Here is a 26,252-nt window from a genome sequence, read left to right on the forward strand (position 1 = left end):
CAGCACCGAGCTAGGACCAAACCAAACCCAGACAGAACCAAACCTTATTCGTTGCAATATAAACCGCAAAATACAGGTCTCAGGAGAAGGGCAACAGCAGGCCTAACACTAGGCATTCAGACAGAGCCGCTGGACATGGTCCGCCTCCCCATTTAAATGAGCAGCCTTGCCAACTCATCATAGTAATGCTCGAATGTGATATGGCCTCATTTCCGAGGGGTGAGGAGAACTTGTTCAGGAGCCGCCTATAAATCATCAACAGCGAGGGAATGTTCTTGTTCAGACCATTACCCCTGTGCATAGACCCGCTCACTCTCCCTGCTTCCTCTCTCTCTCTCTCATACTCTAACACGCACATATTCACACAAGTACATACACATACACACACTCTTCTGTACCTGGATCTGCTTGGCTAGCCTGCAGAATGGAGGCACATAAGAGGACTTGGCGAGCTGCAGGATGGCCTGAATGTGGCAGACTCCTGGTTTCTGGAGCTGCTTACTGATGGCAGAGAGGTCAGAGCAGCGGCTCCTCCAGAAGTCGATCTCCTCCAGAGGACCAGAGCTGTCCCCAATCTCTACCGTCTCCTGGGCGTTCAACACCTCCTTTATCTGACGTGTCCAATGGATCATCACCACTAAAACAGACACGGAGCAATTCAGAGGGGAATGGGAAAATGTCTAAATAATGTACACTGTGCAAAGTAAGTGTGCATTACAGACTCTCTGGCATAACTAATAGGTTTACAAGATTGCAGAGATATAGAAAGAATACATTTTAGTCCTCTTAAGGATTAAACACCCTGAGGCAATTCTCTCCGCCTGACCTCCTTTCACCTTAGACTTTAATTGAAACTGGTTTCCATAGCTTTAACTCGGAAATCCCGAAGCACCCCTTTAACCCAGGTGTCTGCCCTTGTGGCGCAATCCAAAAACATAATTTTACTCATTTACATAACACCGCTAATGCCAATCGTCTTAGCTACACTGAGCTAGATCTTTAAAAAGCCCCCCTAGTCCTCCATTGTCCCTCAATGGCTCTTACTCTCCAGTCTCTGCACCAGCTCTTTGTCCCTGGCAGCCACCTCTGGGCTATGCTGGAGGGCCTCCATTGGGATGTAGAGCACAGTGTTCCCCACAAGTTTAAACCTGGTATCTGTGGAGAGGAGCAGACAATACAGCAACAATGCAACACAGCCAAGTAAACTCATGTTAATAAATAAATAAACCGACAGAAATGCATTTTCTCGCAGAGCACAGGGCTGTCAAAACAACAACACAAAAAAATTAACTCAAATGAGCGTCACAGCCCACTAATTGACAAGTGTATGGGCAATGTGTTCCAAGAGACCACACACTGCTCTGCGCAATAACACAGTACAATACAGCCTAATAAATGCAGCACATTATCACATCGCCGTTCATATTACACCTCATCATTTACCGCATTACTGAGCAAATCGATTTGATATTACAACAGGTTTGCAGCCAAGGGAAATGTAATGATATGAAAAAATAAGGGAGAAGCAATAACAGCTTATTTTGATTTTTTTGTGCCGATGTGGCACACATACTGTCACCCAAAAAGGGCTTATCAGAGCTGGTCCCTTTTTTGTTCTCTCCCCCACCCCATTTCCCTTTTCTTTCAGCGCTTTCTTACTGCTTCTCTACTGGACATCTCTTCGTCGCCTACTGTGCCACTTGAACATTTAAAAAAACAGAACTAAGAGGCATGAACTGAGAAAGAGAAAGAGACGGAAGAAAAAGGAGACACCAAAAGTGCCAGGCGCACTCCGAGATGAAAAGATTAAAGGGAACAAGGCAGGAGTATCACTGCGAAGACCAGGCCTGCTGGCTCATTCTGCGAGGGTGGTTATGAACAAGAGAAATAAATAAGAGCAGAGCAGAGGAACACAATGACAGTATTCGATTGGCCCATACAGGGAGAACAAAGGCAAGTGAAGAGGAAATACAAGAGGGAGAAATAATGAGACAACACAGAGCAGTGAGGCAAGTAAATGAGTCAGCTCACAGGCACCAACAGTAAGGCTTGTGTGTGTAGGAGGGCGTGCGCACACGTGTGTATCTAATAGTGTGGAGGAGTGCAGGTTATGAGTAATAGTAGAGCGTGGTGCTTTTGCTAGTGTAGGAGTGGGTTTACAATGTCTATATTTACTCAGTATATGTTGCCCTACATTCCTCCTCTGTTTCAGTGAATGAGAGAGATTTGCTGCATGAACCAGGACCCTTACCTCACTGCCTAAGAATGAAAGGGGCTATATTGTTGTTTTTGGACCCGGGCATGATGAGTGAAATCCATATACCTTTGGGTCTATACTGACCATCCGCTTTAGAGCTAAATCATTTTTAGTACACTCTGCTTAACAACCTGAATACATCATCAGCGGTCATTGGAGCCCACTTTGTGACTTCATTGTTATTGCTTTAGTGAGTTAAAACAAAAATCAAAGAAACTCCCTCCACACTGTTTACCCTCCAGGGCTGATTTGGCTGCCTTTTTTCCCCCTCCATAACATTTCTGTAGCCTTGAAATGTATTTCTTGGACTGCGGGCATATTGGCTCGAACGTGATCTGCAGAAACGCGTATTAAAAGGGAGAGAAACGAGATTAGGGAGAATTGTAAAAATTACCAAAACGGTTCTCTGATTAGGCAGGCAGCAGTGCAACTGTGCCTTTTGCCCAGGTAAGAATGGTGTCTGATTGGTGGGCTGTGATTTGTGTTTACCCAGGGTGAGTAAAAGGTGACGTGGGTGTGCTGATTGGCGTGATTAGTCTGATAATTGAACCATCACAGCGGAACAAAGTGCTGGGTGATTACCTTTGAATAGCTGGCGGTGCAGGGAGCCTTGGGCCTGCATTCATAAAGCACTTGGGAGTGGGAGTGCTGCCTCTGGATCAGACGTGCTTTCTTAGCGTACAGTGATTAAGATCGGCGCGAGCAGAGAGAATCTGACTCCAGATCAGCAGTCTCGAAGGTGTTTATGAAATATGAATATGAGCCGTGCTCCGTCTACCCCGGCAAGTGAGATAAGAGCGGCCCTCTGGCTGCAATGTGAAAGAGCAATTCCAGAAGTCCAGTAAAGTCAATGTGAAGTCAGAGAAAGATCAATGGACTGCAGTCTGACTGCCTACGCTTCAGAGGCGGTAAAAAAAAAAAAAAAAAACGAGTGCTCAGTAGAACCTGAACTGCAGGATGTTTTTTCATATGGATCATTTTCTTCAGTGAATAAACTCCAGTGTAGAAATGTGGTGCATATGGACTCCCAAGAGAGGCCAGTGAACTTCAGTGGAATAACAAGAAGTGAAATGGTTGGCAGACGTTTCTTTTTCGCTCTGTACTTGGAGACATTTTACCATGACGCTGACCCGAGCAACTTAGCCAACTGCCCATTAGCTGTATTATTGTTTAGCAGTAATACCCAAATGACCAATAGCATTATTACTGTGCTGTGGTAATTTGTATGGCAGACGCTAGTTTTAGTATGATTGCTCTATATAGTGGCTCCGTATCCCAGTGCTGGAGACCCCATGCTCTGCACATTTTTGTAGATTACCTATCTAACATAGCCAATTAAGTAAACCAGCTAATAAGCTTAGGCCTTCATGACCTGGGTCAAGAGTGTTTAAGCAGGGAAAACCCAAAATGTTTAGAGAACAGGCTCTCCAAGACCATGACTGGGAAACATTGTTTTAGTCAATCAGCTGTTTTTTTGGAGCTTTTGACGTATATGAAGATACTCTATTAATGGACAAAAGTTTTGGGACACCTGCTCATTTATAGTTTGTTCCTAAATTGAGGCTATTAAAAATGACTTTATCCAGCTTTTATTGGATTAACTGTCTCTACTGTTTAGGGAACGTTGATTCTGGTACATTTTGGAGAATTGCTGTGAGGATTTGATTGCATTCAGCAAAAACAGCGTTAGTTAGGTCAGGATGTTGGGTGATCACCACATCACCTTGTCCTCAACTTTTCAACTCATCCCAACAGTATTGGATGAACTCAGTTCCACTGCTCCACAACTCAATGGTGGTGTGGGGGGGGCTTTACATCCCTCTAGCCTATGACTGGCATTAGGCTTGCAGCCAAAAGATTAATGTTTACAAGCTGCGTGTGTGCAGGAATGGTACAACTGAAAGTAGCTGAATGCATTCATTAGAAGGCATGTCCACAAACATTTGGACATAAAGTGTATACCATCCTTCGCACTGCTATCATTGAGGCTTCCTGTGGTTTGCTGGCTTCAGCCCATAGTGGCTATACGATTTCCTAGGTTTGATTAATGTTAAACAGGATTAACAGGAATAAATAGGGCATTCAATAGGTGCCCCCATGTCTCACAATGGCACCAGTACTGGGAGGGCAAAGGCCAGCATAAGGGAGTGAAAACTAGCCTATGCTTGTCCCGAGGCACTTTTAAAAAAATTCCTGCAAATGTGCCCTAATGGGGCATCTGAACACTTCGGCAATGTTGACTAGCATCGTTCTGAGCGATGGAGCAGTAGGAGGGACATCCACTCCACAGCCAATTACGTAATCTCCTAATGACTGGGTCAACACCACTAGGGAGCCCTATATTTATTTTTGAACAATAAAACATGCAGTTCTGTGCATGCTTTTGACTTTCCTTTCTGCTACTGAGCTCATACAGCCCTGGCGCAAGTGCGGATGATCCCCACCCAGAGAGCACCGTGACTCGTACCTGTGAGGCTGGTGAGGAAGCGGTGCATATGTGCAGAGTAGTTGTTCCTGATGCTCTCTGGCCAGGCCGTACTGAGAGTGACCTGTGGCGCATGAATCCCGTTCATTAGCCTCAGCAGGCTCTCCATAACCCCTCCTCGCACTGTGCCAAACTGCACACAGCTCTCAAAACTCTCCTCCATAATCACAGACTCCTCCTCACGTATGAAGTAGGCCAGCTGCTCCACCACCTGTGAGAGAGAGCAAGAGCGGGAGAGGGATGTGAAAGAGGGAGAGAGAGAGTGAGAGAGAGATAATATTTCAGATTTCAGAGCACTAATGGATCACCAGAAGTCTTGAAACAGGAATGAGTGATTGCTTTGTGGGCGTTTTAAAACTAAAATGCCAGATGCACTGCAACCGAACAGTGGGGGGACGAGAAAAAAAACTCCTTTAATCACTGATTGTTTCAGATTCTGTCATTACATGAAATCATTTTCAAAAACTTCCCAAAAACTAACACCAAAACTTTGATTTACAGCTCATGAATAATTTGCAGTATCATCAGTCACTCGTGATGTACGACTGCTGCCGTGATCCAACACCAAATGTCACTGCTTCCCAGAATAGAGCTGGCAGTACCTGACTTGGCATGGCGTGCTGCACACGCAGGCCAGCGAAGGGGTCGAGGTAGATAATGAGAATCCTGATTGTGCCGTCTGTGATGAACTTGTCCAGGGCCCTGTTATTTTCTTCTGACCAGGAAGCCTCCGACACACCCGTCAAAGCCACACGCCTTTTAAACAGATCCTTCTGCAAAGAGCCAGTGGAAGAAAACAATTAGTTACGGACACTATTATTTTTAAGCAGTTATGCATAATGTACAATTGGCCATGTAGCAATGGAAATGTGTCTATTGAGAACTTACCCAGGAAAGTACTTTGGATATACTGTCACGGCTTGAAATGTCAACACACCTTGTTGTTGTTGTTGTTTTTTTAAATAACAAAGTGACATTTACTTCATTAATAATCAATGTGTTTTTACCTTAAAAACAGTCCTCCTTTTTTTACAAGCACAGTAATTACACTTCATCTAACAGTATTGACCTTTGTCTATGAGGATGCACTACTTTAATGGATGGCAGAATGATCTTATCCAGTTGTCTCAGCCTGCCAGCTGCCGTTTCTACAGGGACTCCCAGCAGAGGCCGCAGGGTCACTGCATGTAAATGCCATTGCTCTTTTTCCGGCCAGAGGGCTATAATTAATTCTATCAGTTCCATTGATGCAAAGGACAGAGTTTCAGCAGGTTCACTGACCCAACTCCTCCCTATCGCCCTGTGCTTTCCTGGATATTCTTCTTCCCTGCTGCTACTTTCTCAGGAACGGCATCATTTGTAAGCAGAGGTTATCTCTCCTGTTTAAGCAGCAAAGAATAAAAAAGGAAGCACCGCACTTATTTATGTGTATGCATGAGCCTGTGATGTAGATTATAATTCTACATTGTCTTCCTCTTTTTCCGACTCTGACTCTGACTGAGAGCAGCTGGTGGTGGTTTGGGGGGGAGGGGGGGGGGGGTGTCCAAAAAAACGATATTTCCATTGGCCGACCTGTGGGCATTTGTTGAATTTGTGTGATCAATGAGGCATAGTAAATGAAGACAGTCCAGGCAGAGCCTTAAAGGCTACAGTGTGTGGAGGAAAATGAATCAACAATTCTCTCACATCACCAGAAGAACCCAGTAACACAGATATAAAAGCACTGATTAGTGCGCCAGGACTTCAGGCTCGGAAAACCTTCGGCGGGAAAAATTATGAATTGCAGATTACAATCAGATAAGAATCACAATCAGTGTGAGGTAATTCATCAGTGACTGTGTTTAAAAGCCTCTAATTTAGCAAAACTGAGTGAATTACCAGGCCTGTGGTGTGCGAATCCAATTCCTCTGGCTCGGCTGAAGCGTTCTGGTCAGTGTCCTTTTGAGGAAGATCTCCCACTAAACAAACATGCATGGAAGCATACACACAACACCCACAGACACAAAAACAACATGTTAATGAATGAGTCATATGACGAATCGCACAAGTAGATATGACTAACAAAATTAGCAATGAAATGTAATATTTATAAACCACTCATTCTGTGCTGAGGAGGTCACCACACTCTTGCTTTAAGAATGTCCCTTCCTTGAGCTGGAGCACTTAGACTTGCCTGAGGATGACCGGCCACTATGAGGTGTCTCTTGATCAGCCATGGCAAGAGAACGCTGCTGCTGAAAGCAGAATGATAGATAGTTAAGTACAAACACTTTGTCATTTTACCTATATACATGCATATTCCAGCTTAGAAAGGTCAGATCACAGGGTCAGCCATGCTATGCCACTTCTGAAGCAGAGAGAGTTAAGGGGGCTTGCTTGGGGGACAGACAGTGGCAGCTTAGCTGACCTAGGTATCGAACACACAACCCTGTGATCTAAAACCCTTTGCTCTAACTACCAAATCATGACCGTCCCATTTAATTAGAAGCAGTGTCCAAACCGAAGGCAGGTACTTGTTAGGTAGTCTGAATTCAAGTGGGATTCCAGTGACAGTCCATTAATTTTTGACTTGACGAGATGACATGCCAGATTTGTATACGATGCATCCGCTCAACTATCCAGTCCAAGGGAGAACTGATGCCAAGTTGGTGGTGCAGCGAGTTGTCTAACAAAACTAATCAATATAGTCAAATTCACAGTTCAGAATGCTGAACTGAACATCTCTCTGAGTGTGGGGTCAGTGTTAGTTAATCACAATCTCACTAGGGGCTTTCCACATCCTGATTTAAACTGATTATAATGATTTCATTTGAGGCTTAATTTGGATTATACAATTCTTCTAATTATATAGTTACTAACCTCAACAGCTACTTACCAAAAACGTCTTGTTATTTCAATCAGGTCTAATCAGTTTGAGAGCCCTGCAAAGGAAGTTATCGCAGATAATTATTGAAAGTAATCCAAGTAATTCCAAAAAAAGAGGAAATAAAAACATTTAGGCCACAACAAACAACACAAAAGAGACCAACCCTTAAGGGCAAGCTTAGGGACAGCCTAGAGGTATATACTGTGCTGTGGATCCTAGTATTCTCACATCAGTAAGAGTGGCTGAGTAAAGTCTCTAAAACCAGCATGGAGGCCAAAAGCAAAAAAATATCTGGTTCATAAACAATTCATTTGATGCGACTCCCTCCATTTCAACTTTTAGTTGTCAACACTAGTGGCATCACTTAGATTACTGAAGCTTTGATTCAGTGCGCCAGTTGTCAGTTACCTGAAATCCGAATGTAATAAAGCAGAGAAGTTATTGTCTGAAAAGCTAAAGGCAGAAAGAGAGATAGGAAGACAGAGAGAGAGAGAGAGAGAGAAAGAGAGAGAACGGCTGTAATGAAAGAACATTTACTATAAGCTGTGGAACTTCAAACTCCCTTTAGATCAGAATCGGGAGGTGGAGAAGTTGACATTGATCAATAACATTAATATGGGCCTGTGAAGCTCAGTGCCTCAGGCTGAGATGAAGTGAATGCTGGAGTGACAAAACCAACACGGCTGACAGTGGGGGATTATTGTAGGCAAAGTATTGCCAGTATAAGCCATGACAGCTTTGAAATGCAACGCTTGTGAACACTTGCAGTAAGTTTTTATGGCTTTCTGTGCATTACATTAATTGACTGATCAATGCTACTGAGCAGTACAAACTCAGGCAGTGAGCTAGAAGGCAGCTTCTGTTTGCTGGTGAGATTTTTACCAAGCCAACTGAAATATTCTCGTGGGAAAATAATAATACCTCTCAGGCACACTGGGGTGGAAAAGAACTTGCTTTCAAGTTTTGGAGTATTATGCCGTTCCATTTATTCATTGACACTGATTGTTCTCAGTGCCAGATCCAATCCAAGCCTTGTCACTTTTAGAAAAGGGTGCAGCTAACTGTGATTATATGCAGGCTACATAGGAAGCGTTCATGAACAGACAGCTGGCAGTAAAGATCCTTTTCCTACAGCTATAGTGCTAGATGTTCACCAGGTAACATTAATTCCACGGTGACAAAAGCAAAACAGCTGACAGTGGAGGATTACTGTAGGCAAACTATTGCCAGTATGGGCCATTGCAGCTTTGAAGTGCAATGCTTGTAAACACTTGCAGTAAGTTCATGTGGCTCTCTGTGCATGACATTAATTGACTGATCAGCGCTACTGAGTAGTACAAACCCTGGCAGTGAGCTAGAAAGTAGTGGTGCCTTATGTACACCAATCAGCCAGACCCATAAGCATAGCCTTAGTCATAAATGGAAAAAACATTGATCATCTTAATCTACAGAGGCATCTGTCAGTGGGTGGGATATATATTAGGCAGCAAGTGAACAGTCGGTGAACGAGGGTCAGATTACAATGGCTAGACGGCTTGGTTTAGAGCATCTCTTTAAAACATCAGGCAGGCCTTGTAGGGGTCTCGTGGTATGCAATGGTCAGTACCTCCCAAAAGCAGCAATAGGATCACAGGCACCTAAGTCTCTTTGATGCAATCAACGGAGGCCTCACTTCACAACTTACAGGACTTAAGGGATATGCTGCTAACGCCTTCATGCCAGATACCACAGGACATCTTCAGAAGTCTTGTGGAGTCCATGCCTCCAGTGCTCAGATCTGATGTGCTGGGACAAGTGGAACCTGCTCAATATTAACACTTGGCATTAATGTTATGGCTGATCAGTGTATATGACTTCTGCTTGCTGGTGAGGTTTTCAGCTACCTAGCTAATTTTCTCATGGGGAAACAATAATAGCTACCTCTCAGGCACACTGTGGTGGACTTGCTTTAGCTACAGTTTGGGGGGCCTTTCCGTGCATTCATTGACACTGAGCCTGACACTGATCTCATTGCAGGACCCAATCCAATACTGGTCATACTAGTCATACTAGTCATACTAGTCAATACTTTCAAGAAAGGTTGTAGCTAGCGTTAGCTAATGGCTTGTGATTAACAAGGACAGATAGCTAGCTATCAGTAGATGAAGAAGACCAAGTGTGGCTTTAATAAAATATAGAAATAAAATAATACATCTATTGTGATAGCTAGGTTTTCACCCGGAATCCTCAAAGCCACAAATACCACCGGTTAGTTAGTTAGCTAGGTTAGCTAGCTAGCACTAGTAAACTCAGCTTGTGGAAGTAACTAAGCTAGCTAGCTAGCCTGGACCCCATGAGTGTTCACAGCAACTTGGAAAAGTCTTACCTTAAAATATGGCAACCTGAAGCTCCTAATGCGTCTCCAAAGTCCTCCCTACTAGTATAAACTGCCACACGACCTCAGTCTTAAAGTTATGAGCCTGTAGCACTAGCTATGAAGTTTGGAGGCTAACGCTAACCTCTGCCTCCTTGGCCCAAAGTCTGTGTGCGTGTGGACGCGTTGCTATAGAAACCAGCCACCCAGGCTCCGGGGAGCTGTTGACATTAGACACCTACTCTTTTCTTATGGTGGTAAAAGACACGGACACAGGCATGTTCTCAGTAATTTCACGTTTTCCTCCACGCCTGGTAATGCAGATAGCTACCGTTAACCTAAACACAGGCTGGGTAGGTACCTTTCTATGTGAAGAGGAAATCTGCACGTCTCGCGCCTTTATTATTATTTAAGTGAGAGCAAGCAGCCAACCGTCATGTCGAGTCCAGCCCTGCTCCCTGACTAGAGAGGCTGTTTGTGCACGGAGATAGAAACCGCCGGTGAGCTTATTGATTAATCATATGCGATGCTAATCACGTCATGTCAGTAAGGATATTGTTTTCGACAAAGTCCTTGTTTTCGCCTTGCATGACTGACTGTAGATGCCCAGTTGATGCTCCTAAGCACTGAGGCGTAGAGCTGATGAGAGTAACTGCTAGCGAGGAAAGCAAACCAGCGGCCAGCTCGCTTTCTGATCTGCTGAATGTAATCAGACCCAGTTGCTCTGAGCACTGCTGACTTTTATTTTTTTAAAGGCAATGCCGTCTAGAAGTTCCAATTAAATTATATAGCTATAAATATATATATATATATAAATATATATATAAAAATAAATAAATAACACTGCTGACTTTTATTTTTTTTAAAGGCAATGCCGTCTAGAAGTTCCAATTAAATTATATAGCTATATATATATATATATTAAAAAATAAATAAATAAATAAATAACACTGCTGACTTTTATTTTTTTAAAGCCAATGCCGTCTAGAAGTTCCAATTAAATTATATAGCTATATATAAAAAAAAATCAAATAAATAACACTGACTTTTATTTTGTTATTTTGTTATTTTTTATGAACTAAAACAGAACACATATATGTTCAACCCTTCATACTCTGAGTTGTCTTAGAAAATTATAAAAATAAGTAAAAAAAAATTTTAAACAGAGAATTCATTTAAATTCATTTAAATCTGTATGTATTTTTCTGGCACATGCAGTGCACAGATAATCCACCAGGGAGCAGATTCTTTCTTCTGATTTGACCTATTTACTTATTTATGTAATAGATTTTTAGTTAATTAATTTGTTAAATGTTATAAGGGTTATTTAAATATGTTTATTTAAGTTATGAAATGAAATATGTATGTAAATATTATAATTATAAATGTTGCAGAGGACTCAAAAACTTTCAAGGGTTAAAATCATCCTAGTACAAGATTGGATGGATGGAGACATGTTGAATCAATGACAGTCTTTTATTCTCTTGAATAATTTCTGGAGGAGTGTTCAGGAATTCAGGTTTCTAGCAGACCTATTTTGAGGCCTAACATTTCAGTCTGTCATTTTACCTGCTGTTCCATCTTCAGCTTTTAAAAGGAAATGGACTGCAAATGGCCAGGCACCAGTAGGGCTGTACCAGGCAGTTGACCCCTGAGAATTTCCGAGCTCTCCTTCAGTGTAAGTACAGCAACTGCAACGACACACAAGTCTGTAGGTGCAATTTGCAGTCTCTTTTTCACGAGGAGCTGAACTCTGACAAAAGGCCATACTGGGAGTGGAAGTTCATGGCTGGATTCTATAATCTTTTATTTAAAAAAAGGGAGATTAAACATTAAACCTCTTAAGCCCTGTAGATGGAGTGAGTGCACTGGGCTCTGATAATGTCACTCAGACAGTCAGCCTTCACCCCATAAGGCATCTCTCTCAATTAAAGCCACACACACTTACTTTCTGTCTCTCTCTCCCCCGGAATATTTGGATAGAAAGAGGACCCCTGGGGCTCTTTTCACATTTCTGCAAGTCAAATCTCATTTGTTAGGCTGACAACATTCTTACAACATTCTCTTTGTACAGTTTACTTAATAGATCAACAGTGATGTTTTACGCCTTTTGAATTCAAATTTGTTCTAATTAGAAAAATGACTTTCCCAGGGAGTTGTAAACTAGGCAAGAATTGAAGGAGGGGAAAATAAATGTTAAGTCTTATATTTTAATATGGAAATGAATATATTATGAAGAGGAAACCAGGACACAGCCTAACACTGGGTAAAATGTTACATTTTTTTAGTGTAGTTAAGCCTGTTTAAGAAGAACATGCAAGTAGAATATATATTCATATATAGTAGAATACATATTTCTGAACATATGACCGACTCTACCATCTGTGTGCCTTAGCTGAAATCAGGACTTATTAGACCAGGTTTTGTATAAACGTATGCCCACTGCAGCTTCTGTTCTTGGCTGACAGAAGCGAAAGTCCGACATGGTCTTCAGCTTGTGTAGCCCATCCACCTCAAGATTTAACATCCTGTGCTTCTCTGCTCACCACAGTTTTACAGAATGGGTATCTGATTAGCATTTCTGGATTACACCATTCTGAGTAAACTCTAGAGACTGTAGTGCTGAAAATCTCAGGAAATCAGCAACTCTAGAAATGCTTACACCAGCCTGTCTGACACCAGCAATCATGCCACACTCAGAAATACTGAGATCCCTTTTTTCCTCCATTCTGATGGTTGGCATGAACTGACGCTGTTAGCCCATGTCTGCAGGAGTACCAGGGTTCCTAATAAAGTGCTGTAGTTAGTATGTTATAACCTGTAAACATAGTTCACACTGTTTTATAATGTACCATTTACTCTCCAGTGCATAGGGTCCATAATGTGCATACATACCTGTTTAGAATCATGTCACACATGCAAGACAATTACACATATCTGCCAATTCGGTTTATATCAGATTTGTCCCAACTATTAAAATACTGAGCTACTACATCAACCCAGACAAATCTCATGAAATGAAAAAGAAAAGAACAGAACATGCAGGATATGGGCCTTTTAAACAAGGTGTTTTTTTTTTTTTTTGTTACCCCGCTGGTGGTGGCCAGGGAAGGCGAGGCTTGATTTGTTGCGCGCTACAACTGGCATTAGAATTAGAATGTTAGAAGAGAATAAATAACATGATAACGATGTGCAGTCAGTGCAGATGTAGCGGAAGTGGCCAGGTCTGATGGGTGGCGTGTGCGTGTGTGTGCCTGAGAGGTGGTTTAGAGCTCTGTGTGAGTGGGATAGGATGGAAAGGTGAGTCAGCAGGGGTGCTAATGCAGAAATGAGCAGGACTGATGCGCTCTCACTGAACAGCCCCAGGCTCTCCGGCTCAGCGCCTATATGTGCTTTGCCTCATCTTCCCTTACACACACACACACACACACACACCTGCACTCCCTCTACCCATCCCTTATGAATATGTCTCCATTTGCCATCTGTAATTGCTAACTGCATTCTTCCAAACTGCTACAAACCCCCACCGAATGAGTAGAATCTACCTTCATAAAGACAAACTGTGTAGACATTTAGCTTCATCAAATACACAGTATGGTTTTATTTATACTGTGTATTAGTGAAGGCCGCTATGGAGATGGTTTGGAGTACTACAGCAGGGTGCTGTAGAGGTACCTCAGGGACATTATGCATTACCTGGGTGCAGACTTGTCTCCAGGCTTCACTTGTCTTGTGAATGTTCTTCAAGTGTACAAATGTAGGATGCATTTACACTTCCGTACGTCGAGGAGAGTTTATCCTGTTTTTTTCCTTTCATATAGTGACAAACATCGCTTGCCTCCAGGAATAATAATGTCATCCGTAGACTCCATGTGTCCAGAGACAGGCACTGCAGCATCCTACAGAAATCAAATAAAGAAAAGCCTCAAACCTTTTAATAAAACATGGTGGCTCAGGGACACTTTTTTTTTTAAGATTAATGGCAGCGAGCAGGTCTTTTTTCACTCGTTCATTTTTATTTCTCAATAATTCATTTGAAAGGAGGGAAAACTAACAGGTTCTGCTTACGTATGGCAAAAGGCTAGCAGACCTTTGGAGAGGGAGTGAAGGGTAGGTAAGGACAGGCTCTGAGAGGGAATGTGTCTGTCGCTTGCTAACGGCCCTTAATTAGTGATATTTTTTTCGGATGCCTGCAGATTTAGCATTACGGCCTGCCATCTCCAGCTTGATAGCCTTCATAAATGTTCTGGAGGGTCAGCCGAGGATACTGTGCGGTAGTTTTATATCGCCGTGCTCGGGGTGCCTTATATTACTATGGTACTTTTTGAAGTTGGCACGAGTAATCATTTCACTATCAAAAACATCTTATCTCGCAAGCAGCTTTATTCGCACAGAAATTAAAATCCTTAGCAGAGCCATAACTCACTGTAGGAGCTGCAGTGTCTGTAGGCCAGACAGTTACATCTTGTTTGTACACAGCAGCAGTATTCACTGAATCAGACAGTTTGTGGAATGAATGAAGGAGTTAGTTTGTAAGTAAATAAATAAATAAACAACGACGCAAACTTCACCCTTAATAGCATGAGCAGACGAACAGTCACTGTGTGCCCAAAAAAAAAAAAATGCACGTCTTAAAATGTGATTCCTAACAACTTCAAATGGGCAAAGGTGTCACGAGTCCGCTGCCTCCATTGATCTGGGGAGGCATTAAAAGATTAAAAGGTTTATCGTCTGTCTGTGCTGTTGACAGCGGTTCCGAGTCATTAGCGTCATTAGCATTAAGCTGGTGCCATCAATAACAGGCCAGCCGAGCGATCTCTCTCCCCAGGAGACTGCTCCCGGGGTGGGGACCAGCTTGCTAGCTTAGAGGCTGACCTCCTGCAGCTCCTGATCTATTTGGCTGTGGATGTCTTGGATAATGACTTGGTGAATGAGAGGGAAAGAGCGAGACCCTATTAAAAGTATATTGTTGTATGTATGGATGGATGGATATGATGATACGCTGTCGGTATGCTGATGATATTGTATGCTGTGATGAATTACCTCACAGTAAGCTTTTCCTTGTGAGTATCATCAGCTCTAAACTGTGACCCCATTTACAGCTGGTCACTTGCGTTTTGAGTATAAGGCCAAGCCACACAGACATGCAAGTGTGAACACACCCAAGACACATTTCAAACCTATACAAATCTGATCTGGCAAACCACTTCAGGAGGAGGCCGGAGACGCAGGACAACTGAAACAACAGTAGTAATTGCTGTGCAGCGAGTGAATCTACTCCATATATGCCATCCCACACAGCAGTCCGATTTCAGCCAGACTAACCAAAGACGCATGTGACTAAAATCTTAACAGGATACAATCCAGATACTAACTGAAGTGTCTCTACTGTCCAGGGAACGTTCTACTCCATTTTGGAGCATTGCTGTGAGGACTTGATTGCATTCTGCAACAAGAGCGTTAATGAGGTCAGGATACTGGATGATCCCCCACCTCATCCCAACTCCCCAACTCCTCTCAGAAGTATTAAATGTAGTACCAACCATCATTCCAGAGAACACAGTTCCACTGCTTCACTGCTTAATGCTGTAGGGCTTTATACCCCTAACTATGGTGCCAATAGGTTCATGTTCATCTGCCTTAGATTTTATTGGCATTGATTTCCTACATAGACAAGCTGTGTGTGTGCATTTACACACTTGTGTCAGCAATGGGTACAACTTAAAGTAGCAGAATGCATTCATTAGAAGGGCTGTCCACAAACATATAGTGCACATACACTGTATAATCTTGACCCTGTATTGATTGAAAGCCCCAAATTACCATCACACTTATGTTCATATCGACCCATTTTGCTAAGAATGTTACAGTTGCTAAAGTCTGGTAAATGAAGGCTGTGCTTTAGCCTGACTTGCGCTCACTGAGTTGATTACATGCTTCCAACCTGTGCTATATTACAGCCACCAAGTGAGTGATGAAAATAATATCAGTGTGATTTTTTTGACTTGTCAACAAAACACAGTAATTGAAAACAATCAGGATGAAGAGAGTTTTGTAGGGCAAAAACAAGGTGAATCTCAACAGATATTTTAATGTGGTCAAAAATAGCATGTAGCTATGATATCCAAGACATCTACTTGGACACCACTGCATACAAAAAAAAAAAAAAAAAAAATCACCCTGTGCCAGTATGTGCCACACTCTCCCCATGTATCATGAAAATGTCTTCAAGTATTGACACATTATCTCCCCTTAGTTAAACATTTATCAATGTATTCAAAAATACGAAACAATATCTTGTTATACACGTTGTTCCTATGAGAGTGCTGTTCCCATGTCAATGCAGACAGTTGCTGTGTTGCAATGTGTGTGGTACGGTATGGAAGGTGGTTTACCCTTGGTCAGGATCTGGAAAAGCATGCCACTTTTGAGAATGCCAGTGTCAGGCATTTATGCTGGCGGAGGGGATCATGTTGCCTTGTTGGCTGTGTATCCTCTTAGCATCGGTTTGTGTGCCGATCTCTCGAGTGTGTGTTATACACTGTCCTGCGCGTCTCCGTCCCTATGTTGGTGTCAGCATCTGTGCCCATGGCTGTCAGTACAGTGTTCATGTTTGATAGTGACTCAGGGAACGAGTGGTGTCAGGGTGCCAATATGAGTGTAAGTCAAAGTGACACACACTGACAGAGATTCCAGAACAATCCACTGCCTATTGCACTACAGCAAAAGTCTAGCTCTCTCAGTGGGAACGTCAGTCAGTGCCTGCCCTGGTGCCCGTTTGCTACAATAATGGAAATGAGCTGCAGGTCTTGGCCAGGTGAAGCTGCTGTTGTATTTTGACTTGGCTCGAATGCAGTGCTTTACGCCATGTCTTTCTGGATGAGTGTCAGAAATACTGGTTCAGTTTTATCCAAAGTGATGTTTTTGCCCCCAAATTAAATTCACACATAATTTCTCCCTTCCCTTAAGGCATGCCTTGGTATATACAGTTTGCTTCTTTAGTTTTGCATGTAATCTACAAGGCTAATGTAGCTAAAAAAGTCATGGAAGCTTTGCGAACTACATGCCCAAGGGGTTGTTTAGACTTGGCTGGTTTAGTCAGATTAAAATGACCCCTTGTGTGAATGCTTTGTTACAGTGGTTTGTCAGAACACGTGAGAATGCTGCCATGTGAACCTTGGTACACACCAAATCACTGGATGGTCTCCCACTTCTAAATAACCACGGGTGTGGTTCTCTGGTGTGGTAAATGACCTCTGTCGTGAAACGTGAATGCAACATAGACCTAAGGATAGGGATAGAGAAAGTTAGGGATGTCCTGATCCAGTGAAATGGGATTGGGCCATTCCAGGCATATGCTCTTGGATCGGGTATCTGCTATTTTAATCCTAATGTAGCGTTCTCAGATGGTAAATAGTGTTTTTAAAGGGTTTAGAGTCTTCAGTGTGTAACTATTTTACAGTGGAACAACATAATATTTGAGACTTTATAGAACTATTGTAGAGACACTGTTTTACCAGCGTAAGAACCGCTTGCCTTTCTTCGGTTTTCAAAACCAGCACTGAAAAGCACGTCCAGCACCGGGTAGAGGCTCCTTAGTTTAAATTGACCCAACACTGAATGAACTAACATCTCTGGGGAAGCTGGGGAAGGGCAAAATATGAATTTCTGACACTGGTTTGTCTAAGTGGAAGTTAGTTCATCTTCAGGACTCTTCAGACGCTCTGAAGCAGTAAACATAGATCCTGCATGATTGCATTCAGCAACAAGATTGTTAGTGAGGTCAGGATGGTCAACTCATCTTAAATGTACTGGATGGAGCACTGTCATTCCAGAGAGCACAAACAGTTCCACTGCTCCACAGATCAATGCTGGGGGACTCTATGCCCCTTTAGCTCACACCTGACATTAGGCATGGTGCCAATGGGTTCATGTTTATAAGTTGCTCCAGAGAGTCCTATTCTATTGCCAATGCTTCTCACTAGGGACTAGACAAGCTGTGTCTGTGCATGGGCGGATTTGATGTTAAAATGAGTCTGACACACTTTCGACACGAATTGGAGATATTACATATATTAATGGCAGGCTGTGTGTTACACTCACCTCACCTACAGTCATCTACAGCTTCAAGGCAAAACCAAAGAAGCTAACTTCAGACACAACATACCTTGATCGATGGACTACACTTGGGATAAATGGAAAAACTGTGTAAGTTAGAATTTTGGCATACCTTTGTTAAAGTTAAAAATGATGTATATTCTAAAAATATATTCTAAAGATGATGTATAAAGAAATTATTAACAAAACATAACAGATGCCATCACTGAACAAAGGCCTCAGCTAAGTGTCAATGTCTTTTCACATACAGCAGTGTTTCTCAGCCCTGGTCCTGAATGCACCCTGCCCTGCACATTTGAGTGCTTACCTTGCTCCCAACACACCTGCTTCAACTAGAGGGAATACTCTAAAATATACAGGGCAGGGTGCCTCTGAACCAGGCTTGAGAAGCACTAATCTACAGTATGTGTCAGCCATTCAGGCCCTACAGCTCATCATGCAGGGCAGCCCCCTCAGCAAAGTCTAGAGCGCCCAACAGCAACAGAGCTCCAGTGTTGTTATCCTTCACCAGGATGATGAAGGAATGATCTGCGTAGAAGAGTTTGGGTTTCTCCAAATGCTCGTCCTCATTTTTGCCATCCTTGCTGCCCGACTCCGAAGCCAGCTCCAGGGAGGCCCAGTGAAGAACGCCCCCCAGGTGAAGCCTCCCTTTCCCTTGGCTAGACAACCCAGAGAAATCTGCCACCTTCTGGTCCCATGCATCTGCCACACCCAGCGCAGCCAACTGTTTCTGTGGAAAGAAGCAGTCAGAACAAGGAGAGAGAAAGATACAGTATAAGCTCATGTAGTTCTTAACAAAGCGATCACTCAAAACCCTTTACCCCAAATTACCATGCTCCGAGAGAGCGCAGAGGGCTTGCAAAAATGGTCCGAATCAATTATGCAGACCAAATTAAATTTGAAAAAAAGCAGCAAAAATATCATCCAAAGGAGAACTCTAAAGATTAAACATTTATGATCCTTGTGACAGTAAATGGCTGCCTAGAAAACGATGTGCGATGCTCCAGACGGGATGAAATGGGCAAATGAAAACACAAACATAGAGGGCGTCACAATAAATCAATAAAGGTTTCAAAAGTTTGTTCTCTCTCTTCTTTATTGTCTCCCATTTCTCTTAAAGCGTGACAGATGCCCTTGCTGGCAGTGCGGGCGGTACAAACTGGGCGACAGGAGTTGAAGACGGTGGCCGGGGGAGAGTCGCTTATGAATAATTTAAAAATGATCCCTCTGACCTCGGCCCTCCTTTGTTTTCCTTTCTGATATGAATTCGGCAGAAAGACGCCGTCTGACAGGTAGTTTATATTCCTGCAGATGAGATCGGGTGGAAACGACAGCCCCCACAGAGAGCGGGAGGGAGTCTGTTTATGTGTGTGTGAGGGATGAGGGAGGGAAGAGCTGTGTAATAAGAATATGGGAAGATTGAGAGACTCCCACTGTGTTGGTGAAAGCTCAAATTGAATAGCAAATGGTTTAACTGTACATGATTAAGCATTTAAAAAGTGATGACTCTTATAATTAAAGAGGAGAGACACGCGTGCCGTGTTCGGTCACATGACAAACTCCAAATGAGAAGAAACAAAATAATGATCAGTGGAAGTAGCAGCGCTAACATGCTAGCAGGGTGATTTGAATGAAGGAGAAAGAGAGGTTGTTAGAGAGAGAGAGAGAGAGAGAGAGAGAGAGAGGCTGATAATGAGAGAGAGAGGAGGAGGAGGAGGAGGAGGAGGAGGAGGCAGTGACAGTGCTTGTCACCTGTGCTAACACGGTACAACCCACCACGGCTCCTCAACTCCCCAACTTCTCTTTGTCTTGTTCTCTCTCTTTCTCTTTCTCTCACTCTCACTCTCTTACTCTCTCTCTCTCACACACACACACACACACACACACACACACACACACACACACAGCCCTGCTCTAATGCACTTCTATTGTCTTCATCTATTATTCTTCCTTCCTTCCTCCACTTTATCACTGTCTTTGTCCTCTGCTCAGCCACCTCTGTGGCATCCTCATCCCTCATCTGCCCTTCTACGCTCGTTTCACCCCCCACCCCATGTTCCCCTGCTCTGTCCATTCCTCACACTGGCTTTTTTCTCACTTTAACCTGCGCTCTGGTTCCCCGTTAGAAGCTCGCGTTTGTACTCCGATGAGCGACGCTCTTTTTCAACCCGTCAACACAACCTCATCCTTTCTTTATTGCCTTTCATCACAAAAGCTCCATCCTTCTGTCGGAAGAGAAACCAACTCAGGAGCATTCCTCCACGTTAATGATCTCAGGCAGGACACTTTCCAGTTCCTGTGGGACGTTTAAAGGGTTGTCATTTTCTGGGGGGAAAAAATGTAAAAACGACAATCGTCCCTCCTGCTCTCCGCTGCCTGGCCCATACAGGCCTGACCTGGAGCAGCTTGTTGCCACGCTGCTGACATGGCTGCATGTGCTGCTCCGACAATGCTGTCGCCAGCAATTAGAGTCATGTGCAACATTAGCAGACATCTCCCAGCTTGCGTTATGTCAGGCTCTATAAATAGAACGCTCTCCCTCGCTCTAAATTTGTCTCTTCGTAGGACGCAAAAGCCTGCCGAGTTGGAATGGCGGTGGGGTGAGGTTACTTAATTTTTTAAAACAATCAGTGTTGAAATATTCAGTGCTCACCGTCACCATGTGACAGCACCAGTCTTGGCGGCAGCGATGGATCCGAGCCGTGCTTCTCACCACTACCTCTCGACCTGCTTCTCTGCGGCCATATGTGAGAAACGTACACTTTCACAGCAGGCTACTGGCAAAGAAGGGCCTGCTCCAGCTTTGACTAAGCTACACAGCTGCTCCAGCTCCTAGCCATTCAGTGCTAATGCTAATTTAGCTCCATCCCAACCCGGCTCAAGGCTTAAGGGCTGTCCTGAAGGAGAATGTTAAACCTAGGTGAGGTGCAGGGGAGTTTGGTATTTAATTATCAGCATGTTTTGGGAGGAGAGAGAGCGTTTGCTAGAGGAATCCAGCAGACGGGAGGGAGCGGAAGGACCTGGCGCATACGTGCGGCGCTACAGGGCCACGGTTTTCTGGAAATAAATGGGGAAAGTGTGTGATGTGTCACACCGTAATGCGTCACCCCAGACTGCCCACTAATGCACCAAACCCGACTGACAGATGGAAGGACAGAGAGGGAGCAGGGAAAAGGAAAGGCGAGGGGGATGGAGAGAGGCAGAGAGAGGGAGTCTAAGTAAACATGGTTCAACTCTAATGCTGCTCATTGGGTGGAAATGGAGCATGTCACTCTTACTCTCCGTCTATTTCCTCTCTCCACACACACACACACACACACACACACACACACACACACACACACACACACACACACTTCCTTAACACAGCAGACTTCTGCTAAACTTTCCCTCTCCTTGGTTCTTCCAAGTAAACCAATTTTTTATTTAGTGTTACAGCATCTAAACAGCAGTCACCTCGAAAAACCCCACTTTCATATTACATACATACATACATACATACATACACATATACAAATGCCTCCAAGATTATTCAGAGTTCTTTGTCATTCATGTCTTATTCACGCTGGCCCAAGCTCTCTCCATGTGTCTCATAATCTCTTTCCTTTTCTCTGTCCCAGTCCTCCTGTCAATACCTTCATTTATTTATTTATCCCTCTCACATCTTTTTCATCAGGCCAATTCTACAGCGTTTATCAACGCCACAAGCAATGAACAGCACTTGACCAGGGGAAACGGAAGAGTGGAACGGGTAGACATGGATTGTAAGGTTGATAATGCCAGCCCTCTGCAGCAGCCTTCTCTGTAGCAGATGAATACATTAGACTTCTACATGTGGACTAATTTAAAGGTGGCTCTAGATGCCCCACAAAGTTAGCAGGTTTCCGAAATGCCACCACCTCTCGCCCATGGTCACAGTCATACATATCAGAATATTAAGGCCACCTCTGGTTTCGAATGAAATTTCACCTGGGATCACATGCAAAACCATTGTTGGTAATGGACGCAATTTGACTGATGTCCAAAATGTCTGCTACGCAAAATGATGTCTGCGTGCCACTTTGGACCAGTTCACCTCTATAATGAACACCTTCTGTCATCTAACACAGTTCATGTCACGACGTCTCACTAGTGTCATCCGAGCCAAGAGTGGTTATGCCCACTATTAAGTAGATGTTCTACTAAGTGTGTGTGTGTGTGTGTGTGTGTGTACAAATATAGACACATAATCCATTTGAATGAAAAAAGCAAACAACCATTTGAATCTAAACAACCTATCATATATGGTCCTACAAGTCCCAAGTATAAGTCAAAGGATGCATGAAAAGTCACACTGAGTAACAGGTAACACTAAGTCAGTTGGGTGCTCTCTATGTGTTGCAATTTAGATTGGACCAAATCTGGACTTCATCTGGACTGTCTGGGGGTACCAGTTTGACAACAACTGCTATAAAGAGCAGGCAGGGCACGCATAGGTCAATTAGTCAGTAAATTACTCTCCAGCCGTGGGCTTGTACAGCAGCACTGACAGGGGGTCCTGTAAGCTTGCTGTTCATTAGTGATTACGAGTAGGCTTCACCAAAAAAAATTAATAAATAAGGGGCAAGCAATTACTTACATGTAGAGTTATCTGTCAGAATTCATCTACAGTAAAAGCATTGACTGTTGCAGACAAGTCAATCTGTGCCCTGGTTTGTGGGTAATTTAGTTCTCATTATACAGAACATACTGAACAGAAACGGCAGTAAATAAGCTACCTGCACTAAAAGAAAACAGTAGGCTGCTTTGCAGTGCCTTAACATAAGGGAAGTCGTTAGCTCGGTGCTGTGCACTAGTGAGGCAGACTCGCTGCACTATTCTACAAGACCTGATCAGGGAGTGTGCGTTTGCTTGAGTCTTGTCTCTATGGATCAGAAACAGAGGCATTGTTTGCAATTACAGCTGTTTTCTTTGCATCCCTGGAACAATTACCTTACTAGAGAAAGAGCTTTTATAGAAGTTAATTTAACACTGACTTCTGTCTAAGTCTTTACTACACTTTATGAAATGTTTCTTTTTTCAATTGTGTTGAAAAAATTGGGTCACTGCAACAGCGGCGATGTGTGTTGCTTGGGCCTGGCCTTTTCAGCACAGCGTGGCTCTGGCTGTATGACTGTGTATGTGTGTTGTGTCTAGCTGCTATGCATCAGGCAATGTGTGACCCTGCGACCCTCTCGCTTGTTAGGGAAGTTCAGTCCTGGTCTCTTGTTAGCGGTAGGCGACTGGCACTAACTGTTCCTGAGCTCCTGTCCTGCGTTGCTGTTGTTGGACGGGGCTATTTTTACCCTCTTTCCCACCCCCACCTCTCAGCCTATCTCAGTCTCTCTCTCTCTCTCTCTCATAGCCCACTTGTTCCGTCTTTCGACCTCCGTGCCCCGCTCCACCTCCCTACCACCCACCCACTCTCCATGCCTGCCGCACGCCGCTCCTATCTGGGTCATGCAGCCCCCGGGCCGGGCCTGGGAAGCAGCACACTGCTGTATTAGCACGCATGTGGATGCCAACAGGGCAGCTCAGGAGTGGCGGACAGGAATCAGGATAATGGCAGCTCCTCCACTGAGCCGACAGATCCGCAAGAACGGGGCGAGTCAGCGAGCCTGACGGAGAAAAGGGGGATGGGGGTGGATGGGTGGAAGAGGGAGATGGAAAGGGAGAGAGAAGCCTACGCTGAACTGGAGGCGAGCAAGCATCAGCAGCCCTGGAGGACGGTCGGAGCTGCGAGGCATGCTGAAAGACGGGGGTGTAAACACTATTAACGCGCAGAGATGGAGGGTGTGTTTGCACAGCTCAACCCAATCATGGAGAGAAGGAGAGTGTCAGAGAGAGAGACAGAAGCAAAAGGGAGCGAGAGGGTGGTGGGGCAGCACTCAGCAGATCGTGTCACTGTCACTTGAGCCACTGGCTGGCAGTAATCTTTCATGATATACTGAAACACAAACCGGCTAGAAAAATATGCATCTTTATTTATTTGCATGTGCAGTTTTGCATCTCAAGTGCCATACTCCTAAAACAGTGGACAATAACAACTTTTTATTTTTGCCCCAGTACATTACCACATAGGATTTTAAACAAAGCAATTAGGATGTGAATGAGGTGTGAGCTTTAATTCAAGGGGTTTAAGAAAATTATTAATTAAATCATTTGGAAATTACACACCTTTTTGACATGCATTTTCCCTGCATTGTCACAGACAAAAGTAACTGGACAGTTTACGGCTTCAGAGAAAAGGTCTGGAATTGTTGGAAGTGTTGAGTTTACAACTGGTAGCTGTTAATTGGGACTCTCAATATCAACAAATTAACAATTTATTTATTTATAAGAAAAACAGGCAAGCCTAGGTGGCTGCATAGAATCCAACGTGGTTGAAATGTGGTTGATTCCAAAAAGTAAAGTACATTTCACCTTGAGGCAGTGCACAGAACATTACAGAAGTGCTGCACTATGATACGTTACCAAGTTTGCCTGGAAAGGTTAATGTGGCATCCAGTCCTGCCCTTGATTGGGATCTGTGATGGGCCGAATGTACTAAAAGACAATCTGCATCGGCACCAAAAACATGGAACGGCCCATCTGTACTGCAAAGGATTTGCATCCAAATGTAAAAAAAAACCAACCCATTAGCTTGTCCCTGTGAAAATGGAGGGACTATGTAAAATCTCATTTCTATATGGTAAATGCAGTATATTTGATAAACCACTTGAATTCAAGCTGTAAATCTACATCGTTTTTGCTTTATTTAAAATCCTCCGTAGTGATGAGGGAACACTGTAAATGTGTCACTGTATAACTTTCACATCCTATGCTATCTAGTGGAATATTACCACATTAATATTCATATTTTTTATTCTAATCTATTTTCTAACATTAAATCCAGTCAGATATTCAGACATTCTAACGTACACTGGCATGGTTTCCACTGTTCTTTTGAAACTCCATGACATTCCTTAAGAACTCCCTTGTAACCATGAAACCGCATTTGAAATTACATATAAAACAAAAATGAAGTGTTAATTATGAACTAGGCACTACGGCCTATTTTAATTCTGTATTGAAATGTTAGCATGTTTTGGTTAAAAAAAAAGGAAGAAAGAAAGAAAAAAAACAAAAAAAACCACAGTACATATCATCTAAAAAATCTGTGCATCATTACACCCTAGAGCCATTACGTGGAAAGTCTTCTGAAAGCGGGAACCGGTCCGAGTTCCCCAACATATGCATTTCATTTATTTGATGATATTTGGACATTTTTATTAACCACACTGCTCTTGCACTGTTACACTGCTTGGCAAATCGTCACAAACATCCATCTTTAGTTCACGACCTGATCTAATTTTTATTTCGGGTTAGGGCACTTTAGGACCTTTACTTTTTGCGTTGCTCCCCACCTACAGCGGAGTAGTTTCTGGTTGAGGTCATTAGAGTGCTTATTGGTGAATCTCTCTTTCAGGCTTTTATCAAACACATTTTTGCACTGTGTTAAGTCTCCTGATTTTATTCAGTCGCCTCATAATTACACATTATAATGTGTTCTTTAGGTACTGCTTTAAATGTTATGCAACTTTGTTTCTCCAAGGTACAAACACAAATGACAATTATTGAATGGCACGCATTATAGGATGTGCAAAACAACGCAAGGCAAACTTGCCTGAGTAATGGCTTTGTTTTATGGCACCAAACCACCGGGGCCAAATTTGTGGATTATTGTAGATTGCTCTGAAGAGTCAGAGCCAGAAAATGAAATTGAAGTTCACTCAAAGTTGACCTGACACCATGTATAATTTATCATCTCCTTTTTTTGCTTGGTAACAGAGTCTAGGGGTAAAGCTTGTTCTAAGTTGGGTAATGATTAGGGATCAGGTTATTTTGCCACCCAATCTGAGTGTCATCCTATTCTGATCTGACCTTTGTGTTTGTATTAATAATCCAGCCACACAGTTAAGATAAGATGAGCTGCTGACTATTAAATTCAGTAAAATCCCTTAATTGTTAGTGACAGTTCCTATAATGAGACATTCTGGACTGATTCAAAGTCATTTTAAGAAAGGTTTCTGCTAAATTGAATCATAGTGTGTTTAATATCTTTAATCCAGTCTGACTCTCCGCCTTGACCAATTAGCTACCAGCTTCTTGACAA

The 26,252-nt window shown here is 43.2% G+C and overlaps 2 protein-coding genes across 2 annotated transcripts in view; both read right to left on the reverse strand.

Annotated features, from left to right (window-relative positions):
* dnah2 (dynein, axonemal, heavy chain 2) overlaps positions 1–6,958 on the reverse strand; it is a 179,854-nt gene extending 172,896 nt beyond the window's left edge. The window contains exons 1-6 of the mRNA XM_072687948.1: positions 6,916–6,958; positions 6,621–6,700; positions 5,345–5,515; positions 4,725–4,953; positions 1,045–1,155; positions 399–637 (exon numbers count right to left, since the gene is read on the reverse strand). Of these exons, the coding sequence (XP_072544049.1) occupies positions 399–637; positions 1,045–1,155; positions 4,725–4,953; positions 5,345–5,515; positions 6,621–6,700; positions 6,916–6,958 (873 nt within the window). The remainder of the gene's footprint in view (positions 1–398; positions 638–1,044; positions 1,156–4,724; positions 4,954–5,344; positions 5,516–6,620; positions 6,701–6,915) is intronic.
* A 9,105-nt stretch (positions 6,959–16,063) lies between these two features.
* serpinh2 (serine (or cysteine) peptidase inhibitor, clade H, member 2) overlaps positions 16,064–26,252 on the reverse strand; it is a 30,149-nt gene continuing 19,960 nt past the window's right edge. Inside the window, exon 5 of the mRNA XM_072688772.1 lies at positions 16,064–18,809. Coding sequence (XP_072544873.1) covers positions 18,504–18,809 — 306 coding nt within the window. The 3' untranslated portion in view covers positions 16,064–18,503. The remainder of the gene's footprint in view (positions 18,810–26,252) is intronic.

This window comes from Salminus brasiliensis, chromosome 9 (assembly GCF_030463535.1).
Source record: "Salminus brasiliensis chromosome 9, fSalBra1.hap2, whole genome shotgun sequence".
NCBI classification, from domain to species: Eukaryota; Metazoa; Chordata; class Actinopteri; order Characiformes; family Bryconidae; genus Salminus; species Salminus brasiliensis.